Below are 19,868 nucleotides of genomic sequence, written 5' to 3'. Positions count from 1 at the left end.
TTCATTGTCACTCGCTAAAGCTTGTGACAACTGAAAATTATTTCCCTCAGGACATAAACATGATACAAAATGGAAGCTCATTTAATAGCTTATAATTACTTATTCTAAAAGCTTAACTAATAAAAGTACATGTACATGTATACACAAGATTGTAGACTTAAGTTATTGAGGTTGATGATGTATCCTTGGAGTCCAAGTTAACAGTATGCTCTAAATGTCCAACAACTTCCACATGATTTGTCTACAGTTGGTACAGGATTGAAAACAAGCATAGAAGATGAATGATGCATTAATTTAGGATTTAATTATGATCATGTTCCCACCACTGAATAGTGTAGCAGGTATACATGTATGTTTTGTATATCAGACCTCAATGTAAACAAAATTGAGGAGGGTGACTAATTGCTACCCTGACGTAGATGATGGGTAGTCATTTATGAGATTACCATACTGATAGCATGTAAATTATACATTCTAAGGAAAACAGTTAAAATTTGTTTTATTTAACAACACCACTAGAGCACATTGATTAATTAAGTATTTGCTATTGGATGTCAGACATTTGGTAATTCTGACATGAGGAAACCCGCTACATTTTTCCTAATGCAGCAAGGGATCTTTTTGATGCACTTTCTCAAAGACAGGAAAACACATACCACAGTCTTTGACTAGTTGTGGTGCACTGTTTGGAATGAGAAAAAAAACCCAATCAGTTGAATGGATCCACCGAGGTGGTTTGATCCTGTGACACAAGCACTTCAAGCGAGCACTCAACTAACTCAGCTACATTCCACCCCTACATGCTAAGGAGACATTAAAATTACTTTCAGACCTCGGGGATGTGACGGGGAGCGAGAATAATAGCTCTCCTTGAAGGCCGATAGAATTGTGTATTCTGACCTTTCAATACAAGTGTAGCATTATTTATCCTGCAACCACTGTTTCTATTGGCCCATTAAGATGACTGATTAAAGCAAATACATAAATGTACACCAGCAGATTATCACTTTGATGTCACATACAGACATACATTATATTCATTTGGCTTCTAGTTCATTGTACAATGTAGGTGAAATTACACAAATGTAAATTTTTCCCTTAATTTTTTTTATGCATTCCAGGATAAAAATAATAGCTAGTTAATGATGGAAGATGTCAGCTTTATCCTTTTTGTGCCGAATGGAAAATGTCCCATTCTTATCTTCACAGAATAGAGTAAATATTCTATGTCATTAACTACATGTATCGATTCTCTATTTAGCAGTTTCATTGATTTGAGATTTAAAAAACTAAGTTCATTATGATTCAGTGTGATAGCTTACAAACTTTAAGGTACTCACAGAAAATGATTCAACTATCTGTAATAAAATGAAATGGTGTTTGTGTGATGACGTTTCAGCCCACGGAACACCGAGCGATCATCACCCACATGGCGAAGATGGTAGAACAGATCACGGTGCCCATGGCGCGGGCCAGCATCTTGTGGCTCATCGGCGAGTACAGTGAGAGAGTGCCCAAAATCGCCCCCGACGTCTTGAGGAAGATGGCAAAGACTTTCATAACTGAGGTAACTTCTGTCCAACTCTTATTAGACACAATTTGTTTGTTTGTTTTATTTAATGACGCCACTAGAGCACATTGATTTTTTATCTTATCATCGGCTATTGGATGTCAAACATATGGTCATTCTGACACTTTTTAGAGGAAACCCGCTGTCGCCACATAGGATACTCTGTTTACGACAAGCAGAAAGGGATCTTTTATTTGCGCTTCCCACAGGCAGGATAGCACAAACCATGGCCTTTGTTGAACCAGTTATGGATCACTGGTTGGTGCAAGTGGTTTTACACCTACCCATTGAGCCTTGCGGAGCACTCGCTCAGGGTTTGGAGTCGGTATCTGGATTAAAAATCCCATGCCTCGACTGGAATCCGAACCCAGTATCTACCAGCCTGTAGACTGATGGCCTAACCACGACGCCACTGAGGCCGGTATATTAGACACAAAGTCCAGACTTACAGCTTTAAACAGACTGTCCTGAGTTTGTGGCCATTGTGAAATGTTTTTCACTGATAAAATATTTCAACAATTAAATTACACACCAAACATATATATATATATAAATTTGTTTGCTTTTTTTTTTTTTTTTTTTAGAATATCAGTGTCTGTATATTCAATGTGTTTCTAGTCGTCTAAGTAGCCCAAACTGGATTTGGTCTCTCTATAATTTCGTACATATGAAAACAAAAAAGAAAAAGAAGTTTGACCTACATAATGTAGTACAAACACTAGAACAATCAGAAACACATTTAACAGACAGTACTTCACTGATATTTGTTGCAATTTTAGACATTAAAGCATCTTCGTTAGTCGGCAATGTTTTAACAGTGGCAACAAAGTTGGGACAGACTCTTTAGTAAACATAGGGGACTTTAAGGTGATGCAACACCATTGAAATAACATGTAATTGTCATGTGCTGATGTTAGTCAAGTCTGGGTCCGGACTTACGACTTTAAATTTTTATAACCACTCACATAATGATTAACCTAATAGTACAGTACACTATCCATACACAGTTGTGTGTAATCAAGAATTGTGTGAAATCAGTGTTTAGGATGGAAGTTGGTGCTACAGTGTTCACCTAAAATTTGATGGGTTGTATAATCTATCCTCATTGGATCCATTCCTTTCCTTTCTCTCACATTAGAGACCAAGTGAAGCATCTTGCAGATAGTTGACACTCAAAATGCCACTAAATAAACAATATACTGAAGTTCCTTTAAACATTCCTTTTATTTCTCTCACACTCTAGACCAAGTGTAGGATCTTACACTCAAAATGCCACTAAATAAACAATATACTGAAGTTCCTTTAAACATTCCTTTTATTTCTCTCACACTCTAGACCAAGTGTAGGATCTTACACTCAAAATGCCACTAAATAAACAATATACTGAAGTTCCTTTAAACATTCCTTTTATTTCTCTCACACTCTAGACCAAGTGTAGGATCTTACACTCAAAATGCCACTAAATAAACAATGTACTGAAGTTCCTTTAAACATTCCTTTCATTTGTCTCACACTCTAGACCAAGTGTAGCATCTTATAGATGTTTAACACTAAAAATGCTCCTCACTAAACAATGCACATTCCTTTCTTTTATATGCTATAATCTGTTTTGTTCAGGAGGACATAGTGAAGCTGCAGGTTTTGAACCTGTCGGCCAAGCTGTGCATCACAAACCCGAAACAGACGAAACTTCTCTGTCAGTACGTGCTCAACCTGGCCAAGTACGACCAGAACTACGACATCCGTGACCGCTCCAGATTCCTACGCCAGCTCGTCTTACCAGGAGAGAAGGGTTGTGTGTTGGCTAAGTATGCCAAGAAAATATTCCTCGCTACTAAACCGGCTCCTGTTCTCGAATCAAGGTTTAACGGTAAGATGGACCTAGGCCCGAGCTTATCAAGTTTTAGAGTGTAGTCTCGATGATCTCTAATGACGTCACATGCATGCAGTTTGTACGGCCTTGCCATGGCATTAGAGTCTAAAACTGTGTTAAAGTCATGAGTCTAGACTCTAAAAGTTTTATAAACACCAGGCCTGATATCAAACTAATACTGCTAATGTGGGGAGAGAAGGTTTATGTGTTGGCAAAATATGCCAAGAAAATATTCCTTGCTACCAAGCCGGCTCCTGTTCTAGAATCAAAGTTTAAAGGTAAGATGAACCAGACATCAGATTAGTTCAAATGTTTTTAATTATTAACACAAGACCTGTTAATTTTTAGGACTATATAGTCCAAATCTGTACACACTAAAAACAATGTCGTGAAAATTACCAGACCCTATCCACATTTCCATCGTCAGTTGTATTTTACCACCTCCTTTCCGTAACGATCATCAGTTATATTTTACCACCTCCTTTCCGTAACGGTCATCAGTTGTATTTTACCACCTCCTTTCCGTATATATTCATATTACTTTTTGCAGGTATATAATTATGTAAATTATGACCAATGAATGAAGTGGGAGGGTTGGGTAAAACTATTTACCTTACATGTATGTCGCTATTGACAGGCCATACTTTGAAAGTGGTTTCACAAACAAGTCAACACTTTGTCCGGCAATGTCATAGAGACTTCCATAGTGTTTTCAGTTTTCCATTGCATTTATTTTGCAATGGAACGTTTAATTTTCTATAGTATCACTTTTCTTAATTATTTATTTTTGTAATACTGACAAATTAAACTTCTCTCTTACACTTAAACAGCAAAACTGCCGTGGAAAATGTCATGAAGGCTATTTTTTTTAGCTGTGGCAACTTTCTTGAATGCCAGGGTTGCAAATTAAATTATTTTGAAATAGAAGTAGATATTACTGATCAGTAATTTGCAGGAAGTTAATACCCACCCTTCATATTTAATATCCTCCCAGATATCGACCAGTATCAGCTGGGCACTCTGTCTCACCTGATCAACGCCCGTGCCCATGGTTACCAGGAGCTGCCTGAGTGGCCTGAGGTCGCCCCTGACACGACGGTTCGCAATGTGTCGGAACCTGTCACAGCAAGTGTTGACGAGGTCAGGCAGCGGGCGGGTGCTGGCAAGAAGAAAACGGCTGATCTGAAGTCGTTCTACTCGGAGGATGAATCGAGCGAGGAAGGCAAGTCTTGTTGTGTTAAAAAAATGCATTTGGCAGGCATAATATTATGCATATTTGTGCATGTCATAGGCTTCAGAAGATCACTGGCTCCTGAATTCTAAAGAGAAAATAGCCAGAATAAGCATTAAATTAATAAATTCTCTAAGCTGTTAGCATCTTCGGAAACAAATATCTTTCTGTGTTTCTGTCTATTTGTATCTCTGTCCCTCTATCCCAACCTCTTTCTTGCTCGCTCTCTCTCTCTCTCTCTCTCTCTCTCTCTCTCTCTCTCTCTCTCTCTCTCTCTCTTATCATACATGTATGCTCATAGAAATAGCTGTTTCTGTTTATCCGTGTCTCTGATTCTCTCTGTCTGTCCCTCCCCCTCTCTCTTCCTCTCGTTTTCTCTCTCTCTCTCTCTCTCTCTCTCTCTCTCTCTCTCTCTCTCTCTCTCTGGCTGTTTAATGAGTTGACTCTGTAATGTTCAGTATGTATATTTACTTCAGATGAGTCTGAGAGTGAAGACGAGGAGTCGTCTGGTGAAGTGGACAGTTCGGATGAAGAAGAAGAATCGGACGAGGGCTCCGAGGCGTCGGGCAAAGTTTTGAAGTCCGACGCGACAATGACGAGGTCGATGAATCTGACTCTGACGATGACGACGATGAAGAGAGTGAGGAGGAGAGTGACAGCAGCGTGGAAGAGGTGCATGTTATTGAAAAGAAGAAGAAACCTGTTAAGGTTTGTTAACATTGTGGGCATGTTTATAGCAGTAGTACAAGATATCAAAGTCAGACTTAAAATTAAAAAAATAAGTGTTTGTCTGAGAGTCTGGCCTTACCTAGGAAACAGGCTGACCATTTATTTAAAAGGCCTTTTTTGTTAATATGTAGGTAAAACGAGTACATGCATAATATTTTATCTAGATCACGTAGGGGTGGATGTAATAATAAAAAAGTATTTTTAAAAGCTGACCTGCCATATCAGAATTTTTCTGACATGTTCCCAGAAGTACGCAGTTTATTTTTAGCCTCATCAAAACATTTGGAGCAAAATTTACAAAAAGTAATCACTATGCATTTATTTTAAATTGTGTGTATTGCTAAGACACTTCTTTTATTGAAACTTTTTAACTGCAGATGGAAAATGATGTGTATAATACATCTGCTTCAAGTATAAATGACTAAATACAGACAGAATATGATGTGTACCGTATATATCTAAGCATATGCTGTTGATGTTTTCACAATCATGAATCTAACTGATCATTAATAAAACGTAATATTATATTAATTACAACCATATCGAAGCATACTGCAAGAAAGCTGTTTGTATACATACATGATTATTTACTTGTTACAATGGCATGCTTTATTCATGTGCATGTTTTCAGGAGTCTAAAACAAGCAAAGAACCCAAGGAAAAGAAGGCGAGAGATGAGGCAAATCTACTTCTAGATCTTGATGACTGTAAGTTGAAATTTATCCATGTCCGGTCTAGCTGATATCAGATTCATACTGGTCATTCCGTCCGTAGGTCTCTGGGAGTGTACAGTTCTCTGGGAGTGTACAGGTCTCTGGGAGTGTACAGGTCTCTGGGGGTGTACAGGTCTCTGGGGGTGTACAGGTCTCTGGGAGTGTACAGGTCTCTGGGAGTGTACAGGTCTCTGGGAGTGTACAGTTGACACCTAGTAAAAGACACTGGTAAATATTGAATTTCTTACACAAGCTGAATGGTCATTGATGGCAGGGTCCAGATGATGGACCTCCAGTGAAAGCACCGCTGACAAACATTGATTTCATTATACAAGGTGTGAATGATCATTCACAATGGATGGGCATTTGGACTGTACACAACAGATCCACTGATACAGGCTGAGGTGCAGTAGCCGTAAAGCAAAGGCTCATGTTATTGTTTGTAGTCAACGAGAAATACTGCAAGTGTATGATTTCTTAACCTTGATTGATTGATTTACCTATATGGACATTTAACACTCTTACCTCAGAGCTCCAGCCAGTGCACCACGACTGGTATATCAAAGGCTGTGGCATGTATTATCCTGTCGGTGGATGGTGCATATAAAAGATCCCTTGCTGCTAATCGAAAAGAGTAGCCCATGAAGTGGCGACAGCGGGTTTCCTCTCTCGATATATGTGTGGTCCTTAACCATATGTCCGACGCCATATAACTGTAAATATAATTGCCAGTGTTTTGTGAACATTTTCAGAGTTCGACAAATCCGCTAGCCCGACGCCCGTGGCTAGTGGTTTTTAAGTTCGGGCTAGTGAGAAATGCAAAAACACTAGCCCGCAGGGCTAGTGGTCCCCACCCCCCTCCTTATCGCTCGATCGTGGGTTTTCTTTTTTCTCTCGGCTGAAATTTCGTTTAATAAATTTGATTGTGACGTTTGTCATCGAATAATATCAACAAAGCAATCAGTATATAATAATAATAATCCACTTGAAGTACGTCTGCAAACTGCAGTAACATTCATATAATTATTGTTAATGTACCTCATATGCCGCTGAATAGCGGCCTGAGTAAAATAAAGTTCTGTTCTGCTATCTCTACATCGTCACAGTTACAGCATGCATTGTTTACTTTTCCCTTTCAAGTTTCTGGCACAGGAAATAAGTCTAATTACATGCATGTTTTGATTGGTTGGACACGTCACGTGGTAGTTAATCTCGCACATATGTTTTAGGCTAAGAACTTGGAAATCACCAATCGCGACGACAGGTTAATCTCAATCAAGTAAACCCCAGTCATGCTTTGAATTTCAGTAATTGTTTTATTTACCTATTGTTTTCTAATTTAACACTTCGCTTACATGTGGCTATCGGCAATCAGGAAAACAATTTACTGTAATGGTAACCGCACATGCAATGACTCGGCTTGGCCTATTAGTATTACCTGTAGCGGTTTGGATAATGCGTCGTTCCATTTTTTTGACCGGCCTCGGTGGCGTCGTGGCAGGCCATCGGTCTACAGGCTGGTAGGTACTGGGTTCGGACCCCAGTCGAGGCATGGGATTTTTAATCCAGATACCGACTCCAAACCCTGAGTGAGTGCTCCGCAAGGCTCAATGGGTAGGTGTAAACCACTTGCACCGACCAGTGATCCATAACTGGTTCAACAAAGGCCATGGTTTGTGCTATCCTGCCTGTGGGAAGTGCAAATAAAAGATCCCTTGCTGCAAAATCGGAAGAGTAGCTCATGTAGTGGCGACAGCGGGTTTCCTCTCAAAATCTATGTGGTCCTTAACCATATGTCTGACGCCATATAACCGTAAATAAAATGTGTTGAGTGCGTCGTTAAATAAAACACTTCTTTCTTTCTTTCTATTCTTTTGATATCTGTCCGACACGGGGTAATGCCCTGTATTTGAGCAATTGGCATCACCGTTCCTGGCGACATAAATAGTAGGTCCTAAATGTATAACTCATTTACTACTATGACATGTTTATAATAAAAAATAATAAAAAAAATCTTATTTTATTTTCTTATTATTATTGTTTTATTGTTATTTTATTATTTACTCTTTTTTTTTTATCCTTCTCATTGTTTTAAATGGATGTTAAAAGTTAGGTGATAGCTCTTTTGACTTAAGTTAAATCACAGCACCAATCACATAGTTTTATGCGGGTTCATGTTATGGTTAATATGGCGATATCATTCATCAATCTCCACTTTCCAATTCTTAACATTTCCATTATGCTGGAGGTGGTGGACGGGACGGCCTAGGGAAATGAATTAAAATGGGGCAGACCTTCCCGTCTACTCTCCTCCGACATAAATACCAGATTAACCAGACATATTTTATTGTCAATATTCTACTTTTTACGTAATCATTTGTAGAAACCCTTTTTAACCCTTTGTATAAACACTTTTTAACTTCCTTGTAAATAAAGTTTATTTAACCATTAATTAGTATTTTAATCTAATCAAATGTATAAACGTTTTTAATTTTTTTTTTTTTTTTTTTTTTTATTTTTTAAATATTTTTTACTAACACTTTCCCCACCCCTCTCGTTGTGAGCACAGTTTCTGGTCCTAGTCAGAAATCGTGCTCGCAACGAGCATGCTTGAACATTAAATTGATATAAGCACGTTAATTCCCGACATCTGACCCGACAGTCATTTGTGGGCATACATACATACATACATACATACATACGTATAACCCACTACCAAATAAACTGAACAATCTATTACCGTGTGTCACATTGTCGTACCCTCATTTAAATTTAATTAATTTGATAGTGGGTTTAGATACCAACCATGAGTTTGCTCAATTATTTTTCTCCGGGGGGAGGGCAAAAGCGAAAACGGGACAATGACGATGGATCACACTTGACAAAAGACCAAACGTACGACACGACAAAACTGAAAGTTACAACATGATTTAAGTGTTTGTTTTATTTTACTCTTATACTCGTAAAAATTCAGTTATAATTGATCAGGAATTTGGGCTAGTGCTTTATTTTGGTGGGCTAGTGGTTTTCACACTAGCCCTGTGGCTAGTGGCTTTTTAAAATATTTGTCATACTCTGATTTTAAGACTCATTTTGACAGTCTGTTTAACAAATTAATTATATCAGTATAATAAAATATTTGTGTTTCTCTTGTTATATTACTTCGGCATTACCAAAACATTCCTTTCCTCTTTGTACAGTGGGGTTGTCGAGCAGCACAAGCGTTCCCGTTACCCCTGGCAACATGCTGACTCCGACCGCGTTCACCAGCAGTAAGAGTGACACAGCCATTAGTCAGGCAGTGGCGTCGGGAAACCTGGTATGTTGTAGGCTTTGGTTCATTGAGATATTATAGTGTAGTCAACATTCACTCACTTAGTCTTGAGATAAATCTCTGTTGCACTCTCTCTTTCTCTCTGTATCTCTATGTATGTCTCTCTCTCTCTTTCTCTCCATCTCTCTCTCTGTGTGTGTTTGTCTTTCTCTGTTTGTCTCTCTCTCTTTATCTGTCTCTCTCTCTCTGTATCTCTCTATATGTCTCTCTCTCTCTCTCTCTCTCTCTCTCTCTCTCTCTCTCTCTCTCTCTCTCTCTCTCTGTGTGTGTGTGTGTTTGTCTCTCTGTTTGTCTGTCTGTCTCTGTCTTTGTCTCTCTCTCTATCTCTGTCTCTCTCTGTGTATCTCTCTCTTTCTGTCTCTCTCATGGTCTCTCTCTGTCTCTGTCTCTCTCTCTGTCTCTCTCTCTCTCTCTCTCTCTCTCTCTCTCTCTCTCTCTCTGTCTCTCTGTCTTTCCCATTGCATGTTCTACACCTCCAATTCCCATTGCATGTATTTTTTGTTGAGATAGAAATGCCTTTGTTAGATAGGTGTTATATAAAAAGGTAATTTTGTATCATGTTGACCTCTTCATGTCTTGGACGAAAGAACTGGCCCATGCTAGAACTTGTGCCCAAGACAGGCTTGCTCTGAACGTGCACATTAAATTATTTCCAATCCAATCCATGTTGACAGTATTGATGAAGTATTACTGTGTGTTTAAATTCTCTCGGTGTATTTTCTATTTTCTGTTTTCTAGGCCGTGCAGCCAGTCAATGTTAAAACCAAGACATATGAACTCCTGAGCCGGATGAAAGGGAACGGGTTAAATGTATGCTACAAATTCACAAGGACGATCTCCATATTCTCTCCCAAGATGGTGTCTATAGAGCTGTCTTTCACAAACCTGGGAGAAACTAATCTACAAGCTATAGGGATAGGTGACAAGGTAAGGAGTCTTGTTCTTTAAGGCGATGCCGCAGTATGTGTGTGCATCATACGAGAATAGCCATGAAAATCACCATGAGAATAGTGGATTGTGACAAGTCAGCTTTATGATTTCATCGATTTCTATGCAATCGACTATTCTCGTAGGGTTTCTTTGTCTGATTATAAACACTGATAGTTTGATTTTCAAGAAATATATAATTTTGGGGTCACCCTATATCTTATTATTATTTTAACAGGCTGTGAATTTAGCATGATTCTGTGCTTCTTTGAATCTTGTTTTTGGGTCAGTAGTGAAAAATTATAAGATGGAATCCCAAAATATCTGTATCTGTATTTAAAATGCTTGTTTGTATTTATAATCTTGAGGTACATGTGATCACAACATTAAATGTTTAATTCACTAATTGTCTTTGTGGTAAACCTCTTTAACACTGTTTAATTCACTAATTGTCTTTGTGGTAAACCTCTTTAACACTGTTTAATTCACTAATTATCTTTGTGGTAAACCTCTTTAACACTGTTTAATTCACTAATTGTCTTTGTGGTAAACCTCTTTAACACAATGTTTAATTCACTAATTGTCTTTGTGGTAAACCTCTTTAACAGAATGTTTAATTCACTAATTATCTTTGTGGTAAACCTCTTTAACACTGTTTAATTCACTAATTGTCTTTGTGGTAAACCTCTTTAACAGAATGTTTAATTCACTAATTGTCTTTGTGGTAAACCTCTTTAACACTGTTTAATTCACTAATTGTCTTTGTGGTAAACCTCTTTAACACAATGTTTAATTCACTAATTATCTTTGTGGTAAACCTCTTTAACACTGTTTAATTCACTAATTATCTTTGTGGTAAACCTCTTTAACACTGTTTAATTCACTAATTATCTTTGTGGTAAACCTCTTTAACACTGTTTAATTCACTAATTGTCTTTGTGGTAAACCTCTTTAACACAATGTTTAATTCACTAATTGTCTTTGTGGTAAACCTCTTTAACAGAATGTTTAATTCACTAATTATCTTTGTGGTAAACCTCTTTAACACTGTTTAATTCACTAATTGTCTTTGTGGTAAACCTCTTTAACAGAATGTTTAATTCACTAATTGTCTTTGTGGTAAACCTCTTTAACACTGTTTAATTCACTAATTGTCTTTGTGGTAAACCTCTTTAACACTGTTTAATTCACTAATTATCTTTGTGGTAAACCTCTTTAACACTGTTTAATTCACTAATTGTCTTTGTGGTAAACCTCTTTAACACTGTTTAATTCACTAATTATCTTTGTGGTAAACCTCTTGAACACTGTTTAATTCACTAATTGTCTTTGTGGTAAACCTCTTTAACAGAATGTTTAATTCACTAATTGTCTTTGTGGTAAACCTCTTTAACAGAATGTTTAATTCACTAATTATCTTTGTGGTAAACCTCTTTAACAGAATGTTTAATTCACTAATTATCTTTGTGGTAAACCTCTTTAACAGAATGTTTAATTCACTAATTATCTTTGTGGTAAACCTCTTTAACACAATGTTTAATTCACTAATTGTCTTTATGGTAAATCTCTTTAACAGAATGTTTAATTCACTAATTGTCTTTGTGGTAAATCTCTTTAACAGAATGTTTAATTCACTAATTGTCTTTGTGGTAAACCTCTTTAACAGAATGTTTAATTCACTAATTATCTTTGTGGTAAATCTCTTTAACAGAATGTTTAATTCACTAATTGTCTTTATGGTAAAATTTCTCTTTTACAGAATGTTTAATTCACTAATTACCATTGTGGTAAAACATTTCTTTCACAGAATGTTTAATTCACTAATTATCTTTGTGGTAAACCTCTTTCACAGAATGTTTAATTCACTAATTACCGTTGTGGTAAACCTTCTCTTTCACCAAATGTTTAATTCACTAATTATCTTTATGGTAAACCTCATTCACAGAATGTTTAATTCACTAATTACCGTTGTGGTAAAACTTCTCATTCACAGAATGTTTAATTCACTAATTACCGTTGTGGTAAAACTTCTCTTTCACAGAAACTACAGCCTGGTATGGAAATCCAAGATTTTCCTGAAATTGGTAAGACAAAATTTTCATAGAAAAGAGCACATTGGGGTGAGGGAAGAGAGACAGAGTTTTGGTTGACTAACCAAAGAATAAAATTATTTCACTTGGCTGTATATGCACTTTGTTTTAGATCTTCATAATAAAAGTATTAAAACCAGTAGCTAAAAATGATAGAACAATGTTCATTCCTCAAAATGGATACATGTTGTAGTTAAAAATAAATGTCTGGGTTTTATTTCTCACAATAGCAACACTTGCTAAATATGTCTGCTTTATTTCTAACTACAGAAAGCAACTCAATTTAACAATGAAATAAATGTAATTATAAATAAATAAATAAATAAATAATGAACTCAATTGAAAATGCACAACACAGATTTGTAGTGTAAAAAAGGATAAGAGAAGAAATAACACATTGAACTGATTTTGTTTAACTGGATGTTTTCTGGTAGACAATAAATAACCCCAAATTTGTATACAAGGGTTAGGGTTATAGTGTGTTTTATATAGCAAACTCACTCATGCGATAGCGTTAACAACTGATAATTGGGTGGTGTGTTTTCAATGGAGTTAAGTATACCTATTGTATTTCTCACCGCAGCAACATTGGCAGTAGGAGCATCCACGTCGGTACTGATGGGCATCAACTACAACGACACAACTCAGCCAGCGACGTTCGAGCTGACCACGAAGGAACAGAAATTCAACGTGAGCATCACGGCTCCAGTCGGAGAGTTGTTACAGCCGCACACGATGAGCGAAATGGAGTTTACCAGCCAGCAAGGTACAGGACACCTTTCTATGTGTTTTGTTTAACGACACCACTAGAGCACATTGATTTATTAATCACTGGCTGTTGGATGTCAAACATATGGTAATTTTAACATATGGTCATGTAACCTGCTACATTTTTTCATTAGTAGCAAGGGATCTGTTATATTCACCATCCCACAGACAGAATAGCACATACCACAGTCTTTGATATGCCATCGTGGTGCACTGACTAGAACGACGTAGCCCAGTGGTAAAGCACTCACCTGATGCGTGGTCTGTTTAGGATCGATCCCTGTTGATGGGCCATTTGGGTTATTTATTGTTCCAGCCAGTACACCACGATGGTTAGGGAGGGGAGGGGGGGGGGGGGATGAATAAGAACAACTCCCAGTTTTTTGGCCTGGATGGAGAAGACCGAATATTATTGTGCATCAAATCCTTTTTAATCTGTCATACATCGGGGTTGAGGCTTAGCCCAGTGATAAACTACTCGCCTGATGTGCAGTCGGTCTAGGATCGATCCCCATCAGTGGGCTATTTCTTATTCCAGCCAGTGCATCCAGACTTGTATATCAAAGGCCGTGGTATGTGCTGTCCTCTTTGTTGGATTCATGATGCATATAAAGGATCCCTTGCTACTAATAGAAAAATGTAGCAGGTTTCCTCTCTGACACTATGTGCCAAAATTACCAAATATGTGACATCCAATAGCCCATGATTAATAAATTAATGTGCTCTAGTTGTATCATAAAACAAAACAAAGTTTAAATTTTCCGTATGTTTATATACTGTAAATCATGAAATAGATTTTGCCCATCAGATTAAGACCTATGTATGTACATGAAGTTAAAATTGTTTAAATACTAAAACTTTTTTCCCCCTGAAGTTAACAGCTTGTGAGTTTTATGAATTTTGTCAAAATAATATTTTCACAAGCTTACAAGGTGTACTTGTTTTTACTACTCTCTCACTCCCTCCACTTCTAAAAGCAGACTTCTGTTATACAAAAACTTTTTTTTCGGCCATTAACTTCCTTCTGATCCTTAGTATATGGTTGGGCAATCGTGAACATTTTATGTCATTGTTAATGGCCCCTTATTAGTCCCCTGCCAGTCCAACCGGAGTGGACTATAGGTTTCCTCTCTATCCCTTTGTCTGTATGTCTATCTGTCTGTCCCACATAAATTTCCCTACCTTTTTTCACAATTTCTCAAGATATTTAGTTGAATTTTTGTGTACAGTTTTATCATGTACTTTTACAGATCAGGTGTTACCTTGAATGGGGATTTACCCATTTGTGGCAGTTATGGCCAGATCAAGTTTGACTTTCATGGGAATTTAGTTGAGGGCCAAAAATGAAGGAATTTATCCATCTTTTGACAGAGTTATGGCCCTTGAACTTAGTAGATTTGTTGGGCTTGGTACGGACCATACATTGCCTCAGCAACACTCACAGAATGCTCATTTCTATAACATGTACACTATTTATTTCAGGAAAGCTGTCTGGAATGAACGAGAATGTTTCAAAGGTCAACATTTCCGAGAGTAACCAACCAATGAATGATTTATGTCGGTGCGTTCACACTGTGGCGAACGTACTACAGATTCCATCATCCGATGATGCTGTTCTTAGATTCGCTGCCAAAACAGTCGCAATGAGTGCTCTGGTTCTCATTACTGTGATGAAAAACGATGACTCGGCCAAAATGACTGTCAATTGTGAGAAAATGGTGATAGCTACAATGCTACTGAAAGATATCAAGGCAGCGCTGGAAAAATAGCGAGAGATTTGTTAGGAAGTTCTTCATGGAAAATGCCAGTTATTTAATATCTATAAAATGATGAATAGGCCTGACATTAAAAAAAGAGCTTGTTTGCTGTAACACCCTCCCCCCACCAACCTACACACCCAGTTACTTTAAATCAAGAAAATAATGCATTATGATAGTATTGCATAAACCAGGTACACTTTAAAAGATCAAAATTTTGTTGATTATTTAAGTATGTATTTTTGTATTTTGAAACATTTATGGTTGTGATGTAAATAAAATAAAAAATTAAACAAATATAAAGAAAAAGTAATAAAAAGGAAAAAGCTTTAAAAGATCTCACTGCCAAAACAAAATGCTGAATATTTTTAAAATTTATTTGCTTCAGAAGTTGGCATTTGTTTTCACAGTCAAATGAGTGAAAGCTAGCCATTTTTGTTTTGTAATTTCCTCCACAATTTATGCAGACCACAGAACTGACATGGATGGAGCTAATGTAGTACATCTACTTTGTGTCGACAAGAACCGTTGTAATGCATCAAGAAAGTATTGTACATACATCATCGGTTGCATTTCACACATTAGTATCTTGTTCTTATTAATTTCATGATTTACAGTAATTAATTTTTTGTTCAGCAATACTTCCTTATGTTTTTGTTTTGTTTTATTTTGTTTTTAGTGTTCTCTATACATTTTAAATGCAAACATTAGGTCCTTACCAACAAACCTCTTGACTTACAAAACTTTGTTTTTTTGGTTACAGCAAATAAATGATTTTAAGGATGGCCAAACCAGGTGATTAGTTCTTCATATTGGTTTTGCAGTATTATTTATCATATAAATCTGTTGTATACCTGAGTTGAGTGGGAGGATGCATGAACATACCTACAGTACTACATTTGTATATCATCAATTTCAACAAAATAATAATAATAAATACAAAATTATATTTCTGCTATACAGGGTCCACTTTAAAGAACCAAAAAAGCTCCCAACAAGTAAAATCCTATTACACTGATGAAAAGAAATAAGGAAACACATCGAATTGTAGACCAAATTTAATTCACTACTAGCGTAGTAATGTCTGTATTTCATATCAAGTTGTAATGTGGGATTGAATGTCGGTAGTGTTGAATATGCTGCCTATATGTTCCCAGTCAACTTCTGATAATATCAATTGATTTTTGATGCAGTCATTATTTCTTGTTGCTATCTGTGTGATCGTTTATTTCTTTCTATCAGTATATGTTCTAATAATATACATGTAGTTTAAAAACAATATTACATAGTGCAGACAATACCGGATACTGAACCCAAAAAGAAACATTAATTTTATTTGTTTTAAATTTATTTAAAGTTATTAAATATGAATCCCATTAGTTTTGTGTCTGTTAAAATTACCATTTTAAGGCCCATTTTGACAGTCATTTTAACTAATTAATTATATCAGTATAATAAAATATTTGTGTTTCTCTTGTTATATTAATTTGGCATTCACAAAACACAAATTACGAATACTTTCATTGTGCACCCCGTTTTGTGTATGCAAGCCGTCTTCCTGGGTATCTTACATATTAAGTGTAAATATTTCAAAATACAGTTACCGTAGCAGTGAAGTGGTTAATGTTGATGGATCGGTTGATGGAAATCCCATCAAAATATGTCCGATTTGTGCTATGTTAAATATGAAAAATATTGTGATAGTGCTTGTCGATCGTTCACAGTTTTGTCACCTATTGCATTGTCTTTCGGAAATGTTAGCTGTATGTTATGTCTATGTGTTGAACGTGTCAGAGATATTTAGAACAAATGTAGATGTCAAACTGTTGAATATTTTGTGCAATTATTTAATTTATTCCTTCAATGAACCAGTTGATTTATCATTGTTTGATGTATTAACCAATTGTTCATGTTATAACAAAGCAGCTAATCATGACTAATTAAAACTAAAGTTGTGGAATTAGGAGTTAGGAGTTAGATTAAAAATGATTTTGAATGATGATAAACATTGGCATATGGAGTCTCATCACTTGGGGGATTGGCACTTTGTGTGTCTGAAAGGTATTTTTGTATAGAAATATAAAATACATGTATATGTATTTGAGTGTAATGTTGTTTTTTGGGTGTTTTTTTTCTAATATGAACTACCAGTATGGACTAAATTTTCATCTAAACCCCTCCCCCCCCCCCAAAAAAAAAAAGTAGAAAAAAAAAAAGAAGACATTTTCAGACACAAATGACATCAAATTGTTATACATAACTGTTCCAGAAAGAAACATTCCAGGCATATGCATATGAACTTATGCTGGGGTGGAGTGGGGGGTGGGTGGGGGTGGGGGGAGGTGGTCTAGGCTGGCAAACAAAGTTTTTATGGGGTTCAAGTCGCACTTTTTGTTTTAAAGAAAATTTAATTTGTGCAGGGATGGGTTTCAATCCCTTAAAGTCTTTCCTCTGCACACGTGCCTGCATTCAACAATGGGTTTTTTGTTGTTGTTTGGTTGTTGTTTTTTTTTTTTTTTTTTTTGGGGGGGGATATTTTCAAAACCAAATGTTTTGTGTGAAAAGATGGATCATTCCATTTTAAGTTTTATTTGTGGAAGGAAACACAAAGAACTGATTGTAAAGCTGTATCCTAACCAGACGCGATTATTTTAGAAATCATTGGTTTCAATTGCCACATCCTAATCCTAACCGCGCGTATGCGACGTGACAGATTTATATGTCGCGCCATACACATGCGGTTAGGATACGGCAATTGAAATTGGTGATTTCTAAAATAATCGTTCACATCTGGTTAGGATACAGCTTTATCCTTCTAATCTGTGAGGGGTTTTTTCTTGCGTTTTTTCTTCTTGTTTTTTTTTTCCTGAAGACCTTTAAAGATGTACTTTTTAAATTGATATTAAAGAATGTTAAATACCTATATTATTAATTTGATTCAAGTTCAGATGCTGATTACCAATTTCAATGTGGAAAATAATTATCGTTGTATATGTAGGCCTATATGTTATACCTAGTATGTCCGAGTGCATGCTTGTCTGTATATATTGTTTGTGCAGCACAAAATGCAATATTAAAAACTATGAAATATTGGGTCTTGTTGTTTTTTGTTTACAAATGAAGAAAATTGTATAAATAAAGTATAAGATGCATAGCTTTGATTAGTCATTTAAATAGATAATAATACATGAGTGGCCATTAGATACCATTTATCTCGCATCGAATTGTTTTAAAATGTATCTAACGAGAGAAAGCGACTTTGATACGTTTTGTAAACAACGAGTTGTGAGTTACATGGTATATAACGAACATGAATGTATTATTCTTTTTCTTACATATCCTCAAAAAAAAAAAAAACTTTTGAAGCAAATTTTTACTAAAAGTTAGTTACAGCCGTTGCACTTGTAGCTGACTTAAGCGTCACAGACACATGATTGCCAGATTAACTATAGGTCACAGTGTAATCGATTTCCACCGTGCTGGGGGGGGGGGGGGGGGGGGGGGGTATTGGGCGTATGGCATTAGTGACCTGGTCATCATTTATGAGCAGCCAGTCGTATATCTTGAAATTGTTAACACATGTCATAAAACAAGTATGTGTAACCAGAAATAACGCATGGTGTTCTCACCAACGGGTGTGTAAGAATCATTAATTATTCAACTTGCTCTTTCCCCTACCCTCCAATGGCGTGTATTGTTATGGTTTCTATGGAAGGACTAATCGGACGTCTTAATTAATCACGTTTCTTGAAATCCCCCCCCCCCCCCCCCCCAAAAAAAAAATGTATGTATTTGATTGTTTTCCTGAAGGGTGGTTGTGTTGATATACAGACCTGTAGCCAGCTGGTGTCATTTGGTGGGGGAGGACGGATTCAATATTTAAGTGTGGCATACTTAATAAAGACGCACCACAATAGCTAAAGTCTAGCAGGCAGAGCTGTCAACTTGTGGCAGTTCTTAGGCGTGAGAAAATTAGAAGCCGAGGTCCAGGGTTGCAGGCTCTTCGTCAGGTCCAGTGGATACATGGGGCATGGGCGGATCCAGAAAATTAGAAGCCGAGGTCCAGGGTTCGCAGGCACCTCTTCGTTTTGGTTTACAATTAATATGAATTCCTACAGTTCTACGTCATAATGGGGGCGTCACTCGCGTTAAACCTCAATGCCCCCTGGATAACACAGACACATATCTGCAAGCTTGCCGACACGAATATTCGAAGTCTGGTTTTTATTATTATTATTTTTTTATTATTATTAAAAAAACAATAAAAACGGGGCCGACAACACTTTTTTTATTAACTCTATATATCTCTTTTTATCCAGATTCGGGCATTTTCATTCAACTTGGGCAACAAATCGGCTTCCCAGTTCCCCCTCCACAAATTTATTATTGAAGACTGTACGCCTATGTTTTACGCTACACAATCTATAGTATGATGGCCCCAAACAGAAAGCTTAAAGAAAAGACATCTAACCGACACGTCGTGAATTCCGAGAACATCAGAAGAATGGTTTATTTGCATAACCCCCATGACAGTACAAAATAGCTCGCACATGTTATACGTGCGTTTAAAGTTACAGTTTTTCTTAGCCTCATATTGTAGCACCATTTACTGAAATAACACACAATAACTCGTGTGTTATTACTCGCTCCAGCCAGTGTACCACGACTGGTACACCAAAGGCTGTGGTATGTGCTATCCTGTCTATGGGATGGTTCATATAAAAGATCCCTTGCTGCTAATCGAAAAGAGTAGCCCAGAAAGTGGCGACAGCGGGTTTTCTCCCCCACTATCTGTGTGGTCCTTAACCATATGTCCGACGCCGCCATATAATCGTAAATAAAATGTGTTGAGTGCGTCGTTAAATAAACCATTTTC

At 36.8% G+C, this 19,868-nt stretch overlaps 1 protein-coding gene across 1 annotated transcript in view; it reads left to right on the top strand.

Annotated features, from left to right (window-relative positions):
• LOC121388294 (AP-3 complex subunit beta-2-like) overlaps window positions 1–16,128 on the top strand; it is a 35,854-nt gene extending 19,726 nt beyond the window's left edge. Inside the window, exons 16-25 of the mRNA XM_041519580.1 lie at window positions 1,400–1,567; window positions 3,188–3,440; window positions 4,438–4,665; window positions 5,151–5,431; window positions 6,035–6,110; window positions 9,317–9,435; window positions 10,189–10,377; window positions 12,419–12,461; window positions 13,051–13,233; window positions 14,718–16,128. Coding sequence (XP_041375514.1) covers window positions 1,400–1,567; window positions 3,188–3,440; window positions 4,438–4,665; window positions 5,151–5,431; window positions 6,035–6,110; window positions 9,317–9,435; window positions 10,189–10,377; window positions 12,419–12,461; window positions 13,051–13,233; window positions 14,718–15,004 — 1,827 coding nt within the window. The 3' untranslated portion in view covers window positions 15,005–16,128. The remainder of the gene's footprint in view (window positions 1–1,399; window positions 1,568–3,187; window positions 3,441–4,437; window positions 4,666–5,150; window positions 5,432–6,034; window positions 6,111–9,316; window positions 9,436–10,188; window positions 10,378–12,418; window positions 12,462–13,050; window positions 13,234–14,717) is intronic.
• The last annotated feature ends 3,740 nt before the right edge of the window (window positions 16,129–19,868 follow it).

Source organism: Gigantopelta aegis, chromosome 2 (genome assembly GCF_016097555.1).
Source record: "Gigantopelta aegis isolate Gae_Host chromosome 2, Gae_host_genome, whole genome shotgun sequence".
Taxonomy (NCBI): domain Eukaryota; kingdom Metazoa; phylum Mollusca; class Gastropoda; order Neomphalida; family Peltospiridae; genus Gigantopelta; species Gigantopelta aegis.
Note: the sequence above shows the minus strand (reverse complement) of the source record. Positions and strands in the feature narration are given on the sequence as shown.